At 39.4% G+C, this 22,334-nt stretch overlaps 2 protein-coding genes across 2 annotated transcripts; one reads left to right on the top strand and one right to left on the bottom strand.

Moving 5' to 3' along the window:
• Positions 1-125: 125 nt before the first annotated feature.
• Positions 126-7,857, bottom strand: RTCA (RNA 3'-terminal phosphate cyclase; the record flags this gene model as incomplete). The annotated part of the gene is made up of 11 exons (XM_079536547.1): positions 126-224; positions 589-693; positions 1,108-1,202; positions 1,789-1,847; positions 1,996-2,120; positions 3,288-3,429; positions 3,944-4,002; positions 4,440-4,563; positions 6,048-6,191; positions 7,641-7,741; positions 7,813-7,857. 11 exons carry the CDS (start codon positions 7,855-7,857, stop codon positions 126-128), a joined length of 1,098 nt encoding a protein of 365 aa, XP_079392673.1.
• Positions 7,858-8,580: 723 nt separating this feature from the next.
• Positions 8,581-20,919, top strand: DBT (dihydrolipoamide branched chain transacylase E2; the record flags this gene model as incomplete). The annotated part of the gene is made up of 11 exons (XM_079535522.1): positions 8,581-8,631; positions 12,539-12,662; positions 12,832-12,907; positions 14,032-14,213; positions 15,056-15,183; positions 16,960-17,203; positions 17,693-17,859; positions 18,776-18,853; positions 19,484-19,675; positions 19,846-19,917; positions 20,752-20,919. The coding sequence occupies 11 exons, from the start codon at positions 8,581-8,583 to the stop codon at positions 20,917-20,919; spliced, it is 1,482 nt and encodes a 493-aa protein (XP_079391648.1).
• Positions 20,920-22,334: the final 1,415 nt, after the last annotated feature.

Raw genomic sequence — 22,334 nt, 5'->3', positions numbered from 1 at the left:
GATAGAAGGATCCTACTGTTCACATGTTATATGTCCACTGAACTGTAGTGCAGTGCATTGCTGAGGTATGTTGAGTTTATTTTGCTTTCGAATCTTCCTTCTTTCCTCTTGTTTCTTTTTAGACTCTATAAGTTTGAGTTTATCAGCCCCATTCCTTCGCATTCAATGATGTAGGTATCTTTACTGGGATCTTCCTCTTCTGATTTTGTCACAGTAAATTTGGCCTAAAATAGCATTAGAAACACAAATCACAAATTCAGTTATACATAAGTTTAAATTTTCAACATCTGATGCCCAATGATCACTGTTTGTTTATGCATATTACAGATTGGACTTATTTCATTGAAAAAAATATATTACAGGAGTAGAAGTATCTAAACATTCTAAAGGCATTTAACTAAATATATTCAGTTTCTACTGGCAAGCTCTTATATGAACATTGAAGCTGTTATTTTATCCATGTTAGTCCTCCATGATGAAATTCAGTTCACAGTATCTGTTAAATATAGAGTGAATCTATACAACTGCACCCTTTTTAGTTACTGGATGACAACTGACAGGTGAAACTTCCTGAAGTTTTGGACTCACCTTTGTTAGCTGTTCTGCAAAGTGTATTGCAGTTTGAGTATGAAGTGTAACTGGTCCACTTTTCACTTTAGACACTCCCTTTGCTAATGCCATAAAAATGATCAGCTGAAAAGGGAATGAAATTCTTAAATGAAATTAGGCAAGCAAGATAAACAGCAATACTTCCTAGATATTTGGAATGCTAAATGGAAGCAAATGACTAACTCCTTCTTCCATAAATACTAAGATTTGCAGGAAGGGAAAATGTAAGGACATGGCGCAAAGCCAAAGCATCTGTGGTTGCTAAGGAGCATATGTATTGTATATGTATTTTGCTAGTTGTAGTGAAGTCTGCATCCAGAAACCTCTAAGACATCTGACTGTTCACTAATTCCACTACAGAAGGTATGTGGAAATACAGCCTAATTCTGAAATCTATGTGCCCTTCTTTCACTATTCAGACTTATGTTATTTTCAAGTAATATATATTTAAATGTTCTTGCTACTTCAAGTGAATGTGATGACATATACGATCCTTACTTGGTCTTGTAAAGAATCATCCACAGCTCCACCATGTTTAAGATTCTTAAGCAGTATCTCAGCTGCTTCAATGCCAACCTTGTCAGAATTTTTTCCTATTGGAAATCCAAGAAGTTAGGATGCTACCACTTATTTGTAACATGTTAAAAATACAGAGGAAAAAGCAAACAAACAAACACACCAACAACAGAAATTATCAACTTTTTAGAACTTATTTCTCTACTTTTGTCTCGAACATCCACTTGAAAAAACTCATGTCACATGATGATATACAGTGCATATCCCCTAAGCAGTGTGAAGCATGTAGCCAGCCAGACTTAAAGTCAGATAGACTTTTTAGTCAAATCATTTAGATGAAAAGCACATCTGTTCCTTTAATTTGATAAACATCTAGATTCAGCACTGAACAAAACTTTCACAGGTAAATCACAGAGCATATGTATAAAGTTCAGAAGTATTTTCCACTTTTGTCACTAGGCAGAAGCAGCACAGAAGTACAGAGTGCATGATTTTATTTATAGAGTTTAAAACCTGTTTGTTTTCACTGACCCTTTTTACAGAACAGCATCCACTTAAAAAACAACACTCAAAGTATCAGATCTTGGAACAGGTTAACAAATAGGAATCTTAATATACTATTATACTTAAGTTAATTCTGAAACAGGCATACTTTGCTCTTACCTCTCCTGCCAAGTGATGACCCAGCTAACAAACAACCTGTTGAAGTCTCTGCAACAATGCTGAACAGAAAAAACAGAATATGTATTAGGAACAAAATCACTCACATTACAATTTATTTATCAGATAATTAATCAAGATCTAGCTAATCAACCAGCAAAGTAACCAGCAAAGCTACATGCATTAATAGGAATTATGAGCTCATCTTACATTATTCCACTTCCAGTCCCAAAGGCTTGATCATCAGGTTCTCGAACAGTCTGAATGTTAATGTAAAGATCTCTGATTTCTTTTCTGATGCATCTCACTGCTGCTGCTGACATATCTTTTGCCAGCTAAGAAGATAAAATGTAAAACCATAAATTAATTAAATGATGTAATGATAGCAATACTTTTTCATCATAAGCCTAATTATTAAAGTGGATCTTTTAATAAACAGACTAAAGAGAAAAACAAAGGATTGTTACAATACATCTACAGGCAAGCACTTAGCATCGCTTCTTCTGAGAATTTTTCCCACTGATAATGAACAAGTGAAAGATTATAGTGCTGTATATAGAAGCTCCAATAGCAGTAGAAATTTCAGTAATTCTTCTCCATGTATATGGAGAAAGATTTAATTTAGTCTTGATTTTCTTAAGACCACAGACTGTATAAACAAATTAAATTAACAAAAACAACACACCAAACTGACAACAATTACTATGCACAGGATATACTCTCTAACAGATAATGTATGAAATAACAATAAAAAATAACAACAAGGCGTGTGGGAGGAGATAAAGCTTATCCCATCCCTGCGATCCAGTGGGAGAAAAAGACTGTAGCCAATATTCATAGGGTTGGAGATCTTAAGATAAAACCACCACTCCGCAGCTCTTCAAAAAGTAACACCCTTTTCCTCTCCCTTCCTCTTGTGCTTCTGAGGCTGTGTGTGGGAAGGAGCCCTGAGGTGATCCCACTACTTATTCCCTGTAAACGTACACAGGATGGGAATAATGGAAAGAAGGGGTTCAAAGGATCAAATTTATCTGTTTTGTCTTTGGCTAACTTACCCCTAACTAATTCTGCCTAATTCCATTAACAGTGCTTGAAATGACTGATAATGTCTGACCTCTCTCTCTTATAATGCATTGTAGTTTACCCACAAATATATGAAAAGCTACTGATTGAGATTTAAAATAATCCACACAAAAGTGAATGATACATAGGTATAAAATGCCCTTCAATACATACTCAATATTTTTTAATAGTTATATGAAGGAAGTTGCTTATAGTGTTCTCCTATTTTAGCTGCTACTGCACTCCTAAGCAACAAGTCCTTTTTAGAAATGTCCAAAATTCTATTTTACAGCCTGATTAAACAAATCCATTTAATACAACTACTTGGCTTGCATGTGGAAGACTGCAGAATACAGGAACAGTAGAAGTATACAAGGTACATTACAATTTTGTATAGATTTATGAAGGTGAATACTACCAAGGCTATTATCAGCACTCACTTTTATAGGCAGTGCTCCAGCAACAAATGCTCTTCCATATATCTTCGTCACGGTGCCACGTTCTGTTAAGTCTATTGGACTTAACTCTTTGACTGGTGACATCTGGACTACAACTTCACCACCTCCCTGAGGATAGTAGCCCCTATGTACAAACACGAATCAGATGTAATTAAATGCAAAGATCACAAGGAAACTAGGAAAACAGCTGGGAGTCTCCTCATAAATTTTATGATACATTTTTATGTTCTCTGCTACCATACATATGAATTTTGTTGGTGAGCCTTAGAACTGTTTATAATACAAGTTTGTTCTTTAATAGCATTACCTCATAGCACCTTATTAACCACCAAACACTAAATGAAACTGGCACCTCAGAAAAAGCTAGATAATGGAGCGTCTGTTCAGCATGCATTTCCCTTGAGGGGTAATTCATAGGGAACATTAAAACAGCAGCTGAAAATTCAACAATGAAAAAAAAGACAAGAGAGAACTGTATCACATTCATCATACAGCGATGGTACACACAGGGGCAGCTAATATGCTGTAGTTAATGAATTATAAATTCATCCCACAGGTAGATTCAGGGCACCTTGTGTGCCTCCAGGCTCACTCTGGTTCAGTAAGGCCCATTTCTGTCTCATGGCCCTGTAACTTACCTCTTTTTTACGTCACAATTAAATGTGAAATTAAACTTTTCAACTATTGGCTTGAAAACCTGAAATACAAGCAAATATAAATACACAGAGTGAATCTCTTATGCACTACTGCATTCAGTCTTAAAAAAAAAAAAAAAGAAAAAAAAAAGTTCAAAACAAACATTTCAATTATGTTATTAAAAAAAAAGTTAATCTCATCCATGCAGCTTATTTGAAGATCCTTGTGCTTTATTCAGAATAATATTTTGGATTAAAGGATTCTCTTATGGAAAGAGAAATTCCTAACAATTCACATTTAGTAAATAGCAAAAACAAAAATCTTTGTTTTGGAGTTCCATTATACACTGGTTGCTCTCTACATCCAATACATAAACAGTTTAATATTCTCATGCCTAATTGTGCAATTACAAGTTGCAGTAAGAGCAACAGAAGTACAAAAGTTACGCTGCATACACACACCTGAAAGATGCACCAAGCCAGAGAAATCTTTCCCTACCATGATTGTGTAGTCTATCTGAGGAGCCATCTCAGCGTTTGTCCCACCTTTAAAATGCAGTTCTGATGGGGAAGCAGCAAACAGCACACAGGGCATTGCTACCTGCATCAGCAGACACACGCTCCTAGAAGGAAAGATACTCAAATGTCACACATATAGAATCCATGTAGAATCACAACGTGCCAAAGGCAAATAAATGACCTCACAGAGCATTTATGTATTTGATTTTTAACATTAACAATAACATTACATATTTAACATTTTAACATTATTTAACATTAATATTTTTAACATTATTATTTTTAACAAAGTAAACATATTATTGTTTAAAATTTGCTAAACTAAAACCTCATATCTCTAGCAACCCTGCATATAAAAGTTTTTGCTTTACAATAATTGTATCTTTAAAATAAAAGTAACATAGCTTACTTAGTATACTGACAGTACTGGGAAAATTGTAGGGTTAGATAGCAGGCAGTAAAACAAGAAGGCTTAAGCATAATTTTAACATTTTCATAATTATTTGGTTATAAAATATATAAAAACCTACCAAATTTCCTAGAAGCTGGTCCACATCTCACAGAAGAGAATGCAGGGGCATAGAAAATATGCTTTGAAGTGCATGACTCCTTTATAATCGAATCCTCTATGTTACGTATATAATAAAAACCCCCTTCCAATGTATTTTCTAAAACTAAATTTGATCAACAAAATGAAAGTTATTTCTTAAACACACTCCAAATGTTTGTGAGCCATACTTTTTTACACTAATCCTTCTGTATTGCTGCCTACTCCAGCCCTTCTGTGCTGTTTAAGACATAGAAAAGACATCAGCTCGGTTGTTTAAAGTGTAGCAGCTCAGAAACATGTTTTTCTTAACTTAAAGGAAACTTTCACTTGTGTCTAACCTATCTTACGCTTCCAAGTTCACACCAGTCTTCTTCCCTAGCTGAACTTATTCCACTAATTTTTGCAACAGGTTCCAAGAACAAATGATCCAACACAGAAATACAGAAGAAACACAGAGACAAAAAAAAAATAGTGGATGGAGCGTATTCCCAGATCCCAAAGACCAGTATGCCCTATGGCACCATCATATGAGTAAGTACTACCTTTAAATTGACTTTATTAGATAAAGAGGATCAATTCAATATTATTGTATAATCAATAAATTAATATCAGTATATTTGTTCAGCACCAGGTACGTAATGGTTTTACAATTTCATATTTGCAATTTCTAAGATACTGATCTAATTTGATGCATAGACTCAACAGTTGAAGTACAAATGTAAGAAAATAAGATATGTTTTTAAATGCATGGGCATCTGGTTTTTAGTTAACATTAATCCAGTGTTCGACTTATGTATCATTATAACTTCCACTTGTATGTTCTTTATTAATACACATCCTGCTTACAATACTGGTCCTTTGGCCACAGGTATCAGGTAGCAAAGATATGGCTCATCAACCATGTGTTAGTGTTCTTTTGTTCCTCTCTCTTGTGAGATTTTTAAAGTTACCAAAACCTAATTTATCATGATTTTCAATGTTACCAAGAGCAATTAAGAGCAGTTACTTGCCAGTCATTATCCATGTACAAAGACATACCCCGCTGTTTTGGTATCTGCTATGTGGGTTCCACCTTTGATCTTCCCAGGAGTGAAAGTTATTTCTGTTGAGCCAATTTCTCCGCCCTCCAGGTTCCCTTCACATAAATCTCGAACAATCTCCAATCCAGACAGATGCTGAGGCCTTAACATCACAAATACTAAGTTAAAGATTCATGCAAGCAGACTAAAGTGATGTTTACATTATTAAAAACAAAACAACAAAAACCAAAAACACCAAACATCAACTAATAAGCAAAATTGTAGATTTCAAACAAAGATCAGAAATTCAGTCTGGTTCCTACAGTATTTCTCCTGATCTCACAGGTGCCAACAGGGCAGCATTCTGACCATTCTGGAATATTTAGGATCCTAGTGGGAAGGATACATTAGAGTGGGTCAAGCCTCTTGTGAGTCAGATGAGATGCAGGAGTCATTATCTTAATGGGATAAATGCTTGAAAAAGAAATATGGGATAATGGCAAATGGGATAATGGTGGCAATCCTGAACAGCCAACCTCCATGCTAGGAAAGAGCTAGTAGTTCTACTGCGCATGCACTTCCATTTATTTGAGTGGTTTAAATAGGAAGAAGAAGAAAAGAAAGAAAAAAAGCAACCATTTGTTGTTTGCTTTCCTTTTTCACTTGTGCACTATTTCGTTATGTTCTGAGGACACCACTAGGACTGTGAGGTATGATTTTGTTCAGTAGCTTCTAACTTTCTCCGGGCTATAGGCTGTTAAGAGACTACAGCAAATTACTAATTGACAGCTAAGCCTGCCTGAACATCTGGATTTCCTTTCACAAGCTCCACTGCGAAATAAACCACAACCAAGCAAATGCATATACTGCCCTACGGACTGCTTTCAAGTATGTATAAAGCAGTAGCTTGACTAAGCAAGACTTCTTCAGTAAGCTCAAATTAACTGCCACAGGGCACACATATCTCCTGGATGTGTTCAAAGCCCAGTGATGTTAGTCAAGAAGTGTGAGAAAATAATGGAGTTAAAGAGGAGCAGTGGCCTATGAAGAAGGAGGGTGATTATTCAGTCAAGATGAGAAACACAACTAATGTGTCTGAAGTGTTTGGTGACATCAAAATGAGAACGACTGCTCTGGGACATACAGACAGCACATGTTTTTAACACAGAATGCCGTATCTCTGCAAGTAATGCCTCAGGGAGGCAATATATGATCTTAACTATACATTGCCTCAGATCATGCGAGCTGTTGGGCAACTTGGAGAACACTTCTCAGACCCGAGGGGTGGGGCCAGGGCGCGTTCTGCCCTCCTGGCACAGCCGGCACCGGGGAGGTGCAGGTGCGCTGCCGGCACAGGGAGCGCGCGCAGGGCTGACTGCTGGCGGCTCTCCTGGGACTCCTCCACACTCCGTCCTCCGTCCTGCCGAGGAAGCGAGCCACAAACAACGCTTTCTGAATGAAAAAGCCCTCTTAGAACATCGGAAATGCACCATTCCTGTCCTCGGAAGCGTTTCGGCGCTCAGACAAGGGGCGGCGGCGCCCCGGCCCGAGGACTGCCGCGCTCCTCCGGGACGGCCCGGGAGGCAGAGCGGGGGCCCGGCAGGGTCGTTACCTGAGGCCGGGTTGGCTCCTCCCGGCGCGGATGCGGCGCACCCTCAGCGGCAGGCCCAGCAGGCAGCTCAGCGCCGTGGACACTCGCAGGATCTGCCCGCCCTGCAAGGAACGACGCTCGTCAGGCACGGCAAGGCACGGCCCGCCCGAGCCCAGCGCGGCCCGATGCTCACCCCCTCCATGATGCCGCCGTCTATCTCCACCCTGTCCCCGTCCATGGCTGGCAGCCAGCGGAGCCGTCTCTCGCGGAGGCCCCCGCCGTACACACGGGATGCGGGCCGGGCCCGGAGGACAGCGAGAGCGCAGCGGAGCAGCGCGCTCGTGGAAGCCGAGCGAATCGCGCCGCCGGGTGCCGGTGCCGGGTAGCGGCAGAGCAGGCGCAGAGCGGAGCCTCCCGCCCGCAGTGCGTTGGGGGCGGCACCGCCGCGTGAGGCGCCGCCGGGTCCCACCGCCCGGGCGCCGCGCCGCTCCGCGGGAGGAGCAGAAGCCTTCCCGCCCCGCTGCCGGGCCCTGCCTGGAGAAGACCTCTGCCCCGGGTTCGCGGCCTCCCGAAGCAGGAGAGCGGCCGGACCGTAGCCGTCACGTTTGCGAGCGAGCAGCTCTCTCCATAGGGGCCCGTTACGAGAACTACGCGGAGGCCAATCGCGGGGCTCTGGGAGCGGCCGGCCCTCGCGCTACTTGCACTCCTCTGCCGCCGAGGCGCGCGGCCGTCGCTCCGTCAGCGGCTTTCCCACGGGACCCCGACAGGTGACGGCCTCCCGCCGCTCCCCGCGGGCGTGTCTCGGCCCCGAGGCGGCGCTGCCGCCGCCGCCCCGCACATAACCGGGCCCCCGCTGCCGCCCCCCGGCCCGGCTGGTTGGCTGCGGCCGGCGTGGCCGCGCGCGGGTTGGCCGCTCGGTGGGAGGTGTGCGGGGCGTGGGGCTGCCTCTTCCCGGAGGAAGATGGCGGCCGTGACCGCTCTGAGGAGCAGCTGCAGGACCGCGGGGCGCCTGGTAAGGGTAGCGGGGGTCCTGCGGGTGCCGGCTCCGTTCGCCGGCGAAAGCGGTGCGCGGCGTCTGCGCCTCGCCTTCGTCGCGAGTCCCCGCCGCTTCTACCGGCAGCGAGCGGCAGCCCCCCCTGTACGAACGCGGACAGCGCGGGGACCGGCGGCTCCCCTCAGCCGTGCCCCCGGCGCTGCCCGTGCCCCCGCTGCCCGTCAGCTCGAGAAGCTCGGCCTGATCCCCGCGGTGTCGGGCGCCGCTCGTGCCCGCTTCCCCAGGGACTGCCCGCGTTCCCGCACCTCGATGCGTTCCCGCTGGCCGCGTTTCCTGCGAGAAGAGCCCGTGCCTCCCGTGACGGGCCGCTGCCATCCTCTTCTTGCGTTACCTCTCGGTCGTCCGACTATAGCACTGCCCAAACGTTTTGCTGCCTTGCGGCCGTGGATCAGTCCCTTGGTGTAGCGAGGGATCCTTGTATAGAAGGGGAAGCAGGCGTTTCCCCGGAATCCAGCAACCCACGTTCTTGTAAATTAAACTGTGCAGGTGCCTCACCGTGCTTCAGCATGTGAGTCCACTGGTTGTTCTTTTGGATGCTTATAATCTCTAGAGCACGTGCCATCATGAAGACGTTATTCTTGTAATTACTGGATTTTTGGCTGTGAGTAACTTGCTTTAGAATTTGGAAATGGGAGCTTCTTTTTAGTTTTCTTCTTAGCCAAACCACCTGCTTTTGCATTCGGAGGGTCATTGTGATGAGATGAGAGTGTTCATCTTATCAGTGTGGATGCTGAACAGTGTACTTTGGAGTTGGCCGTTTATGGTAGGCATTTCCAGCAGCACATTGTGATTCTTGCTGAGCACTGGTTCTTTTGGCCACCTACTGTGAAGCAGTGTTAACATCCAAGGAATCAGGATGGATGTTTATTGCAATTCTGAAGTATTACATTTTTTCTCAGTATTCTTGCAAACCCTTTGAGTGGTGATGGGCAGGAGGATGGGCTGTGGAGGCGTTACATTGTGATGAGGGGAAGAAAGGAGCCTGAGGTTCTTGTGTTAAGTGGTGAGGAGAGAACAGTGATCTGGAGAGTATAGCATGGCGGTGTCATGGAAGAGAGGAGGACATCGATTCAGCATATAGGTAACTATATAGTTGGAAGTCGAGAGTATTAGGCAGAACAAATCCAGTGTAAGTAAACAACTCGATATGGAGAGCAAGTCAAAAGAGTTCTGTAGAAGATTATCTTTGATGTGGAATCATTGCTTCTGAGCACAATGTACACTGATGGCTGAAGTATGTCTGCGTGTCACAGAATCATAGAATCACCAAGGCTTGGAAAAGATCTACAAGATCATCCAGTCCAAACATCCACCTATCACCAATAGTTCTCAATAAACCATGTCTCTCAATGAAATGTCTAAATGTTCCTTGAACACCACCAGGGTCAATGACTCCACCCCCTCTCTGGGCAGCCCATTCCAGCTTTCAGAGTGACATCCAACCTGAATCTCCCCTGGCACAACTTGAAGCCATTCCTTCTAATCCTATTGCTAGTTATGTGGAAGAAGAGGCCAACCCCCAGCTCACTGCAACCTCCCTTCAGGTAGTTACGGAGAGTGGTAGCTTCTCCCCTGAGCTTCCTCCTATCCAGACTGACCAATCCCTGCTCCCTCAGTTGCTTCTCATAGCTTCTTTGCCCCTCTTCGTTGCCCCTCTGTGGCAGCTTTGTTGCCCCTCTGTGGACGCTCTCCAGGGCCTCAATGTCTTTGTTGTAGTAAGGAGCCCAAAAATTGAATGCAGTACTTGAGGTACAGCCTCACCAGTGCTGAGTACAGAGGTACGATTACCTCCCTGCTCCTGCTAGCACTACTATTTCTGATACAAGCCAGGATGCTGTTGGCCTTCTTGGCCGCCTGGGCACACTGCTGGCTCATGTTCAGCTGAGCATCAACCAGTATCCCCAGATCCATTTCCTCTATGCTCTTCCAGCCACTCTGCCCCAAGCCTGTAATGTTGCCTGGCATTGCTATAGCCAAAGTGCAGGACCCAACACTTGGTCTTGTTGAACCTCATCCCGCTGGCTTCAGGCCAGTGATTATCTGACAGCTTCCATGCATCTCATGCAACTTTCAGTCATTTTTTATAACAAATCTCTCATGTGAGCTGCTTAGTCAAAAAAGATCTGTAACAAAACTGACAATTCTATCAATTCTGTTAAGCTGTACACCATTATGAAATGTAACACTGACAAGAAAGCTTTGACACACTTACACCTCTAAGCTGGAGACAGTGGAGTGTTTTACCATGATTTTGGCATTGTATTTCAGCATTCAGAATAGGCAGAGTCACAGATCACAATATTACTGAACTACTACAGTCAAGGGTGGACACTCCATCAAGTAATCCATCACCAGTATACTGTGTAACAACATTCTGTGCTGAGGCCTGCAGTCAGTTTTTAGGGTAAGCGATTAAGAAAAGCACAATAAACTTCTTCCCAAAGACACAACTCTGAGTGAACTAAGTGGGCAGCACCAATCATGCCCCAAAAGATTTACTGTTTGTTCATTATAGAAATTAGAAGAATATTTGCTCTAGATCAGAGGATGCAATCTTAGTAGCAGGCAGATGCAAAGTAACTCAGTATTACTGACTTTGCTGTGTCCTTTATTAGAGATTGTTTTGTGTAAATATTTGTTCCTAAAGGAAAGGTGATAGTAAGTATAACTATCAATGCTAGATGGAATAATACAGAAAACATGTACATAGTCAATTCAGAATTGTACAGCTTTCAGGATAATCTGCACATTAAAAGTATAATATAAAATCAAATAGTTCAACAATGAGGGGTGAGTGGGAGGGGAATCAGCAAGTTTCATGCTCTGAAATTCTTTGAAGGGATATTAAAAAAGTAAGTTAAAATGAACTTTCCCATACAGGTGTCCTGTTTTCTGGCTCATCTGAGAAGATAATTTCTAAATTTTACAGTTTTGAGCTACTGGAGGTACACTGTAGCACCTGTTTTTTTTTTTTTTTTTTTAATCTCTAAATTAATTAGAGATAGTATCTACAGATCATTTGTTATTTTTATTAACTTGACATCACACAAGGCACCATAACACCAGAATTAAGTGAGATTTAAGAAATATTACTAAATAAGAAAGGGCATGAACTAACTTCTGATGAGATTAATGATAAAATGCTTGTTTATGTCAATGCAAGTGCTACTGCCTTTGTTTTGACCAAGATCACGACCAATTACATGATATTTTAAAGCATACAGCTTTGTACCAAGAATCTTTCAGAAAATTCTGATGACCTTTGAAGTTGATTTCTGGATGAATATAATTACAATTGAAGTTACTTAAAGATGCTTATCTCCTTTACATTAACAGAATTAAAAGGATAACTGTGCCCTCTGTTGTGAATTTCCTTTCCCATATTTAATTCTGATCAGCTTTTGATTGGAATAAGAACTGGCAAAGAAAAACATGCTGATTTTTTTTTTTCTTGCAGTCTACAGGACTCTACAGCATTCACACTGCATGAGAGTATTTCAGATGTCTAATGTAGTTGATATTATCTATGCTTTTTGTGTGTGTGTCTTGGCTGAACTACTTGTTTACAGAAACTATGGCAATTATGAATCTCTTATCAAATGTTGTAATGATTTTTGTTAATTTCTTATGCTATTGTGGCTTTAATTTCCAATGTGTTGTGTTAGTAAAAGAAGTTAAAGACATGGCAAAGTTCATGCCAATTTAATGGTTATTATATATTCAGTAATATTCATTTTGATTGTATTTTCCTAAGAAGTTCTCCATAGAAATGACATGTTCTGATAACTACTGTTGCATCATTAATGCTAAGTGAACTCTGTCTTCTCAGCCTAATGTTTTAACACCTGAGACTTTTTTCCCCCAGGTTTGTGTTCACCACGTTAGATCGTGCAGCAGCATCCGCTTTATAAAATCAAAATATGCGTGCGTGTTTGACAAATCTGCCTTCAACTTTAGTCAGCAGCAGCGATTATTCAGAACATCTGCTGGTAATCTTTTTCATAATAAAATATTTCAATTTGCTCTTTTATGAATGTTATGTCAGTGGCTTGAATATAAATGGTATTTAACTATTTTTATTGTGTACGGTTTATTTTGTCTGATGTCTTACACTTAATATTAAGCAAGCTGACTTTCCTTGTTTTTTTGTTTTTTAAGTTTCAAGTGGCCAAATTGTCCAGTTTAAGCTTTCTGATATTGGAGAGGGTATTACAGAGGTGACTGTGAAAGAATGGTAAGCTCAGCTTCCTTAGAAATACATTAAGAAATCAGCAAGTAGTTTAAATACTATCTGGAATTATCAAGTATCAATAATTATTTCAGAGAGTATGTTTTCTATTGAAAGACTATTGAAGTCCTTCAAGTTTTGATTTCCACATTTTGAACCTTTGTATGTAGTGACCTTTACATTTTATTTATTTGTAATCTGTTATATTTGGGAATAGAAAAGGTAGAGGAAATGGCGTGCCCTAACTGCATTTGTATGTAGGCTTTCTTTCATTGATTATTGTTTTTAGAGGAGATCTAGGCTGAGCTTTAGAATGTTAGAAAAAGTGACAATTCCAGAGAATCCACATGGTTTTGTCCTGTACCCCTTCTCCATTTACTTTCATAGAAAAATTTAAATTGTTCCTAGAAAGGCAGCAAGTAATAGTTTAAGCAAAATCAAAGTGTCAAGTAGAGCAAGACAGTGTTGGAATGCCTTGCTCTTTGTACAAATAGGATCATTAGGAGGCTTGGTTTGGAAGTTACTTTAAAGACTAGCTCTCACCCCCTGTTATGGGCAGGCAGGGCTGCCACCCACCAGATCAGGCTACACAGGGCCCTACCTAACTTGGCCTTGAATGCCTCCAGAGTTGGGGCATCTACAGCTTCTCTGGGCAGCCTGTGCCAGAGTGCCACCACACTGTGAGTAAGGAAGGTAAAATAGGAGGAATATTTCTTTGTACAGGAGACAGTTTCCCACTTCCAGATTTTTTTCTGAAACTGATTATATACTGGTCTTGACAACTTGAAACAGAGACCTTCTTCAGCTTCAAACCAAGTTAGTCTTTTTTTTTTCTTTCTTTTTTCTTTTTTGAGGTGGTTTATAATCTGTCACAAAAAAATTTTCTTAGCAGAAATAATAGTAAAAATTGTGTATGTGATTGTATTCTGAAATGTGTCATTTCACACAAGTGGTTTTGGAGCAATCTGGTGGAAAATATATAGCAAATGTATCAGCTGTATTATCTGTCACTTTATCCAGAATGCGTTTTGTATTATGAGGATATATCTAACTGAACTTAATCTAAAGAATACACACCATAGGTTTTTATTGTTATATTGTTTTATACTAGCATGTGTCTTTTCTCTTAGGTATATAAAAGAAGGTGATAGTGTTTCTCAGTTTGATAGCATCTGTGAAGTGCAAAGTGATAAAGCTTCTGTTACTATTACTAGTCGTTATGATGGCATCATTAGAAAACTCCATTACAATTTAGATGAAATAGCTTATGTTGGAAAACCACTTGTGGACATTGAAATTGATGCTTCAAAAGGTATTGTAAGCAGTTTTTCTCTTGCATATTTTGTGTTTGTCAGCTAGAGCACGTTGCCCAGAACCATGTTCACATGACTTTGGACGTCCCAAAGGGTGGGACTCCACAGACTCTTTAGGTAGCATGCCCCAGAGCTCAGTTACCCTCACAGTGAAAACACTTTTCCTGTGCACTGACAAAGCTTCCTGTGTTCCAGTTTGTGCCCAGGAGGTATTTCATCCTTACACTGCATGTTGCTGAAAGAGCTTTACTCTGTCTTCTTTACACTCTCTCTTCAAATATTTATATGCTTTGATGAGATCCACCTATCTCATCAGAGGAACCATCTTTTTCTAGGCTAAACAGTCCCAGCTCTGTCACCCTTTTTTCATAGGAGGAATGCCCAATCCCTTGATCATCTTTGTTGGCCCTTAGCTGAACTCCCTCCATTACCTCCATCTCTCTCTTGTTCTGGGCCTGGGCTGGATACAGTACTTGAGATGTGACTCCACTAGAGCTGGGTAGAGGGGAAAGATCACCTTTCTCAGCCTGCTGGCAACACTGCTCTAACAGAGCCCTGTGTAGCATTAGATACCTTTTCCAGAAAGACTTGTTGCTTACTCATGTGCAGCCTTTCCTCTGAGAGGCCTATATTTAACTGCATTTGTCTAGAAACACCAAGATAGGTGTTTCTAGCTAATACTTCCTTTGTTAGTTTTTGTAAGAAATTTGAGACTTTGTTCTGCCTTTTTTTTTCAAGTGCCTATTTAACATGTGCCTGAGTTAGAAACTTTAAAGCAAATTCTGAAATTTAACAAGTATCTATAACCTAATTAAATTAAACTTTTTCTTCTTGCTTTCAGGTGTTGCTCCAGAAGAGGATGTTGTTGAAACACCAGCTATGTCTCATGAGGAACACACACACCAGGAGATAAAAGGTCACAAAACATTAGCAACGCCTGCAGTTCGTCGTCTTGCTATGGAAAACAATGTAAGTTTGCTGAATTACATCTTGTCACATTTTATCCCTCTTTTATGTACCAGTTTGACTGACTGAGAGGATATGGATTAGAGGATAGTACAGTGAGGGATGTCTTGTTTTTGAATATATTTCAAATGTGTAAACACCATTATAGAGATGGAGATAATTATGCTTTCTGATGATTATGGCAAGTTAGAAAAGAATTAGTGGGCTTAAAATGCAGGTATGTTACTTTTGGATGGTGGTTTCTAAAAAACAGTGGAAGTATTGGAATGGATCCGTAGGGCAGAGCAGGAAGTAGGGAAGAATTTAATCTCAGATTTAGCTACCATGCTCTGTTCTCCAGACTTATGTAAGAGCAAGTGATAGAATATATGGTCCTTTAAGGACTTTTCTAATTCTTTTTCTGTGTTAATCCACCGTTTTTTGAAAGCTTATGGTGCATTTATTTTGCGAAAAATAAAACAACAAATAGAGAAATTTAAATGACAAATAACTCTCTTCAAATTACTTCATTATTGATCCTGTAATAACGAGGTAAGTAGTATTCACTGTTCTTCCTTCAAGTATGCAATTAAGATGTCTTATGAGCCTTTTAGGTGATTCAAACAATGTTGCATGCCTAGTAAATCACAGAAAGTGACACCTGATGCTACAAAGGCAGATGGGTTCTTTAGAGATCCTGGGTAGAATGAAGATGCTACTAAGCTGTAATTACAATTAAAGCATTACTAGTTCACCAAATTTTTGTAATTAGTGTAGCACAGATTTTATTTATTTATTGATTTATTAATAGTGTAGTGTACAGTTACTCAGTATTTGTTCTGATCACCTGGACCATATCAGGCCAAAATAATAATAGTTAGTATGCAATATAACAGTCACAATCTGGATTTGTAGAAGATGTAAAGGAATATGAGTCACTCCCTCCATCCTTGGAAGAAGCATACCGCAGTGGAGCTGTCCCTGAGCACCAGGGTCACACATTTTGCTGTCCAGCAGTGGATCCATTCCATATCCCCCCTTAAGACTTGCAGCTGCTTGATTTCACAGGCTGTGCTCTGTGTCCTGTTAAGCTTCCCTGTTCTGTGGTGGCTTTGTTGGGTTCATTTTGGGTGGTTGAGTGCCCAGGACCTTCAAGATGCCAATAGGGAGGGAAAAGTTGTCTAGCTACCTGCAGCCTTCAAAGTCAGTGAGGAGAGGGTGAGCAAGGACTAATACAAGACCCATTTGCTGTAATAGATACTGGATATTTGTCTCATAAAATGTTGTTGGGTTATGCTAACAGATTCTTTCGTAGAGCCTTTTGTGATAGGACAAGGGGAAGGAAATGCTTTCAAAATAGAAGAGAGGAGATTTAGATTAGATTTAAGGACAGATTTTTTTTACAAATAAGAGTGGTGAGGCACTGGAACCTGGAACAAGTTGCCCAGACAGGTGATGGACGCCCTGTCTTTGGAGGCATTCAAAGTCAGTGTGGACCAGGCTCTGAGCAAATTATCTAGCCGTAGATATCCCTTTTTTTTTTTTTTTTTTTTACTGTGGGGGAGTTGGGCTAGGTGGCCTTTATGGATCCTTTCCAACTCAAAAGATTCTGTGATTCCATGCTAACCATATTAACAGGGATTAGGAGCCAGGAGTTCTGGTTCCAGAAAGGGAAATAAAATGGCAGATATATTGGATCAATAACTGTTAACCATATTTCATAGTATAGGAATACTTATATTGCTGTACATATGCATATTGCTGTAAAGACAGTGTCATAATTTGTTACATACTTTTCAGATTAAACTGAGTGAAGTTATTGGAACAGGGAAAGATAACAGAATCCTGAAGGAAGACATTCTCAATTTTTTGGCCAAACAAACGGGAGCTATCCTACCTCCATCACCAAAGGCTGAAATTATTGCACCGTTGTCAAAATCAGAGACAGCGCCAACTGCTCCAAAGGACAGAGCGCGCAAAATTCCAACACCTGTTTCCAGACCCATTGTGTTTTCAGGAAAAGATAAAACCGAACCTATAACAGGTAAATCATCAAATGCAAAAATCTTGAGAAATTGTTTGCAGTGAACTGCTGGTGAATGTAACTCAATGAACGTTTGTCTCCATTTGATGGGAGTGTTTCTATTTATTATTTTAAGCGAGAAATAGGAAAACATGCTCTCTGCAAGAAGATGTTGCATAAAGTTATTATTTTCTGATATAATTGTTCGTATTTTGGGCGGATGAAGTTTGGATGGGAGTTGTGCTTGCTCATTTTTAACCCGTGTTTCCTCGGATTTATTCTGAAACAGGTTGGAATTTAGAAACACTTGTGAATTTGTTACAGTTTGAGTCATCATGTAATTAGTTGTAAAGTTATTTCTTTCAGAGAAACAATAAAAGACACAGAGATAAGAAAAAATCTCATTGAAAGAGGAAAATAATAGATTTTAATTTTCAAATAATTGGAATTTCACTCTCAGTTCCAAGAAGTTAATTTTGTTCACATAAGAAGTCAGTGAATATTTTCCAGGTTTTCACAAGGCAATGGTAAAGACTATGAGTGCTGCCTTAAAGATCCCTCACTTTGGTTATTGTGATGAGATTGACTTGACTCACCTTGTTCAGTTGCGAGAAGAGCTCAAACCTTTAGCACAAAGTCGTGGAATTAAGCTTTCCTTTATGCCTTTCTTCATAAAGGTAAGAAATGCAGCAGAACACCATATGGAGTACTAATGCAGATTTTACCAAAATCTTATGATAGATCATTGTTTTAAGTTTGGAGCACACAGATCACAAGAAAAACATCAGCTTTTCTTGTATAATGCATTGTTTATCAATTTACCGTTGGGACTGTAGTTAGGTTAGATAATATGGGAATGGAGAAAAAAGAGCAGATACAGCATGATGCAGTAAGTGAGTAAACATCACTGAGTGTGTAATTTAAACAAAACATATTTTAGAAACAATTGGTAGTTTTGATGACCTTCACTAAAATCAGTCTCACTTAAAATGCCATGTAAGTGTTGCTGCTGGTAGTGAATCCCTCAGATGAATGAATATGTTTATGTTGTTCAGGTGAATTGAACATATGCCTTCTCTGGTTCAAACATGTACTCATGTAGTTGTCATGGTTTCATTTCCAGTTGCTGTCATCACTGGAGGCTTAATGCATAGCTTAATCTAAAATTTCTGATAATGCTATTTCAACTGGAGTCTCAAGTACTTATTTTGCTCACTCTTTTTAGGGGGAATTACTGTTCCCTGCAATAACCAGCTGATTGGAGAGTTTAGAATGAAATTGCTGTGGAATATCCTAACTTTTTTCTTGGGTTATTGAATTCTAATTGTGGAACAGGAAATAACTTGAGAAATTGATTATTACTTTTTGTATGTCTGTCTGACATATGTTTGTTTTTTATAAGTTTTTCCTTCTGTTACTGTGATCATAACAGAATATCAACATGCATAGGAGCATGTAGGAGAGTTGAAGCCACATTTGGTTGCATCAAAGAAATCTAGATTATTAGCCTCATTTGTCTCCCAGTGTTCCTTATCCATGCACTTCTCTGAGTTATCAAGTGTAAGAATATATCTTTTTGTTTATGTTTAACAGGCAACTTCTCTAGGATTATTGCAGTATCCCATTCTTAATGCTTCTTTGGATGAAAGCTGTCAGAATGTCACTTACAAGGTTAGTAAACTTTTTGATAAACGTTGTGAGCAGAAAACCCAAACTAACATTTGATGAGGGCTTTTCAGAATGTCTGAGGCAATTGAATATAAAAACTGTGGTGGTGTGCTGGAAAAGAACTCAAGTATCCAGATTCTGTCTCAGATTAGATTTCATTCAATATAGATTTTATTTCAGTGGTTTATTTAATTGAAGTCATTTTTTCACTTCAGCTTGCTCTCAAAAATGCGTATTACTACAGTGATTTCCTGTTTTCCCCCTGAAGATAGACCAAACAATTGTAATGATAATGTCTAAAATCCAAAGATAGTAATGTTTAGTAATGGCACAGTGACTCTGCTGTTTGGACTCTCAGCTATTATGTACTTAAATCATATTTTAAGCTCAGTTTTGATAAAACTCATTTAATTTTTGTACAAGGTGCTGGCCAAGTACTTCTAGAAAGAAGTCTATTTTCTTAAGTGATGTGTATATATGTGTGTGTGTGTATATTTACATATAGTTAGTAAAACTTCCTTTTGTGCTGTTTTATCAGACTCACTCAGATGAATCCTTACATGCTCCTTCTAGCAAGTATGCATGTTGTGTTGACTGCTTCTGTTAATGTCTGGTTAATGAAACTTATTGTAGGCTTCACACAACATTGGAGTTGCTATGGACACAGAACAAGGTTTAATTGTCCCAAATGTGAAAAATGTTCAAGTCAGTAGTATCTTTGAGATTGCTTCTGAATTAAATCGCCTACAAGCCTTGGGCTCTGCCGGCCAACTGGGAACAAATGACCTCACTGGGGGAACATTCACCCTTTCAAATATTGGCACAGTAAGTACAAGAAAAATGAGAACTTGCATCTGAAAACTGCATTTGAAGTGAACATCTTAATAAAAGTTTGATATGCAGAGAGCAAAATGAGCAGTAATTCCTGCAAGAAGCTTTTCAAATAAGTGATACAATTATTTGTTAACTAGTATCCCCGGCATTTTCTTTTTTAGATTGGTGGTACTTACGCCAAAGCAGTGATTCTACCTCCTGAAGTCGCTATTGGAGCACTTGGAAAGATACAGGTATACTGACTATCTCAGTAATATGTTTAACTCTAGGGAACTAAGGTTGTTTTCAGTGAAAATGTTCTTACGTGTTTCCTTGTTTTTAATTTAAACTTGACTTCTTTCTGTTAAATAAGTGCCTTAAAAAACGTTGTGGTATTTTTAGATGGCTAAGCAGAGACACTGAAGTCTTTCATGCCAAAGTTTCAGCTTTTTCTCTAGAATTCTCTAGCATTCACTCAGGTCTGTATTTAATCTTCTAGTTATTAGGAAACAACATAAACATTTTTTTGAAGTTTTTGCAACGTGGCAATAGCAGTCCTACTATGATTAAGGAGAAAACTTGAGACTTAAAGTATTTTGATAGTATTTAGCTTTATGAGCCAGATGGCTGAATCTATACAGAACTCTGTGGTCACGGCAGTTTCTTATTTTCTGAACTTTGGTATTTAACTATTTAATGCAGACATTTGAGATCAATGCTGGAAATGACATTAATATCAATTAAAAGTACTTTTTACGTGTTCTTCCTATGAGCCTCATTTCAGGAATGCTTTAGGAAAACTGTCATTTTGAGCAGTAAAAGTGTAAGTAATTATTCAGGAGAAAGCTTCTGGGTCAGTGAAAGTTTTCACTACTTCTCTATATCCAGGATGGTGGAAAGTGGATATCGCTGTTTATTATGTTGGTTCACAGAAACAGCATGGGAAGATCTTTCATTTCTGAATGACACTACTGCTGTCTGTCTGACTTAGCAAAATATTTGAATTTAGATTAACAATAAAAATGTGGTTTTGTTAAAAAAATATGTAATATTTCTATTTTTATCTTACTCCTTTCACTGGTTTTTAGGTTCTTCCTCGATTTAATGGAAAAGGTGAAGTATTTAAAGCACAGATAATGAATGTGAGCTGGTCAGCTGATCACCGTATTATTGATGGAGCTACAATGGCCCGTTTTTCTAACCTCTGGAAATCTTATTTGGAGAACCCTGCGTTGATGCTGCTAGACCTTAAATAAAGGAAATCATGGCTAGAATATGCCTTTAAACTGTGTTAGACTGAATAACTACAAAAGCTGGCTTTGCTAGCACATGCCCTTTGCTACTCATATTATATAATAACTTTCTGTGGTTAAAAGTTCTCAACAGATGATATCAGTATATCAATTAATTGTTACTTCTTTTAATTAGTAGTGCTGTATTTTCTTCTACAGCAGGCTGTCAGTAGGTCATGGCACAATTTCTGAATATGGTGATGGATTGTCTTTATTTTGCCTTCTGTAATACATATGATTGTAAGACTGGTGTAAATGAATCACTGATCTACATCTGTCATATTTTTAAACAGGTTAACTCATTTTGAAGGTGAAAACGCACAGTTCTTCTTTGTTGGAAACAAATTTATCTTAACAGATAATATCAAAATTTCCAAAAGAAGTTATGCAAAATTAAATGCAAATAAAATGTCAATTATGCTTCTGCTGTAAGATGTCCAGAGAGCTTTTTGTTGTTTAACAGAGTTAAACTCTCAGGTTTAACTACTAGTCCACTTTTTCCTGGTATTACTTGCACAGGTACTTTACCAAATGATAAAGGGAGAGGGCATATTTATTCAAACATTGCTGATAACATTTACTGATAAATATCAGGGCCTTGAAACTCTCTAGGATATACCGTATTTTTATAGTCTGGAAGTAGTTACAGTCCTTAAATTCCACTATTTTTGTTTCTTAAAGAAAACATCTATTTGTAGAAAAGGAGGATCTCATTAGTTATTGTGACATTAAATAAGTCTGACAGAAAAGAAAATGTACTCTAGAAGTTTGCACCATCGTACATTATTGATGTTCATTTACCAGAACTTGACAGATTAATCTGATACAACTAAGAATTAGCATTTAATAAAAATATTATGAGGAATAACTGATACAAGGCAAAGAATGAAGAGGTTTAAGTTAATGCCTTCAGAACAGATTATAATAGTGCTGCTTTAAGGTAAATTTAAGAGATGATGAGGGCTGTAGTGGTTATTTGGTAGAAGTTAGAAAATGGTTGAATATAAATGCCTTCTGAAAACATAAGCTTGAAACACGCACAAGAAAAAGCAGTTGTATGACCTTAAAAATGAATTTGTAAATTTGACGTTTTCTGCTTTCTTTAGAAATATCAAAAACTGTCTTTACAGGAATATTCACCAGTGTTGTAGACCAAAGTAGCCTGATGTGTTTAGCTGTGAAGATGCAAGATGTAAGCTACCGGGGTAAAATCTCTGCTTCCTTGATGCTGAGACTGAGTGAGAGGAAAGGTGGTAATGTAGGTGGGGAGTATACATGTAAGGTGCTATTTGTAATCCTGTAGTGGTATAAGGTGCCTTTATGAAGTCACTTACTGAAGACTTTGACTAATATGTTGTGCATATCACCTATTTCATTTT

This window comes from Tetrao urogallus (assembly GCF_951394365.1).
Source record: "Tetrao urogallus genome assembly, chromosome: 5".
NCBI classification, from domain to species: domain Eukaryota; kingdom Metazoa; phylum Chordata; class Aves; order Galliformes; family Phasianidae; genus Tetrao; species Tetrao urogallus.
This window is presented reverse-complemented; position numbering and strand designations above follow the sequence as displayed.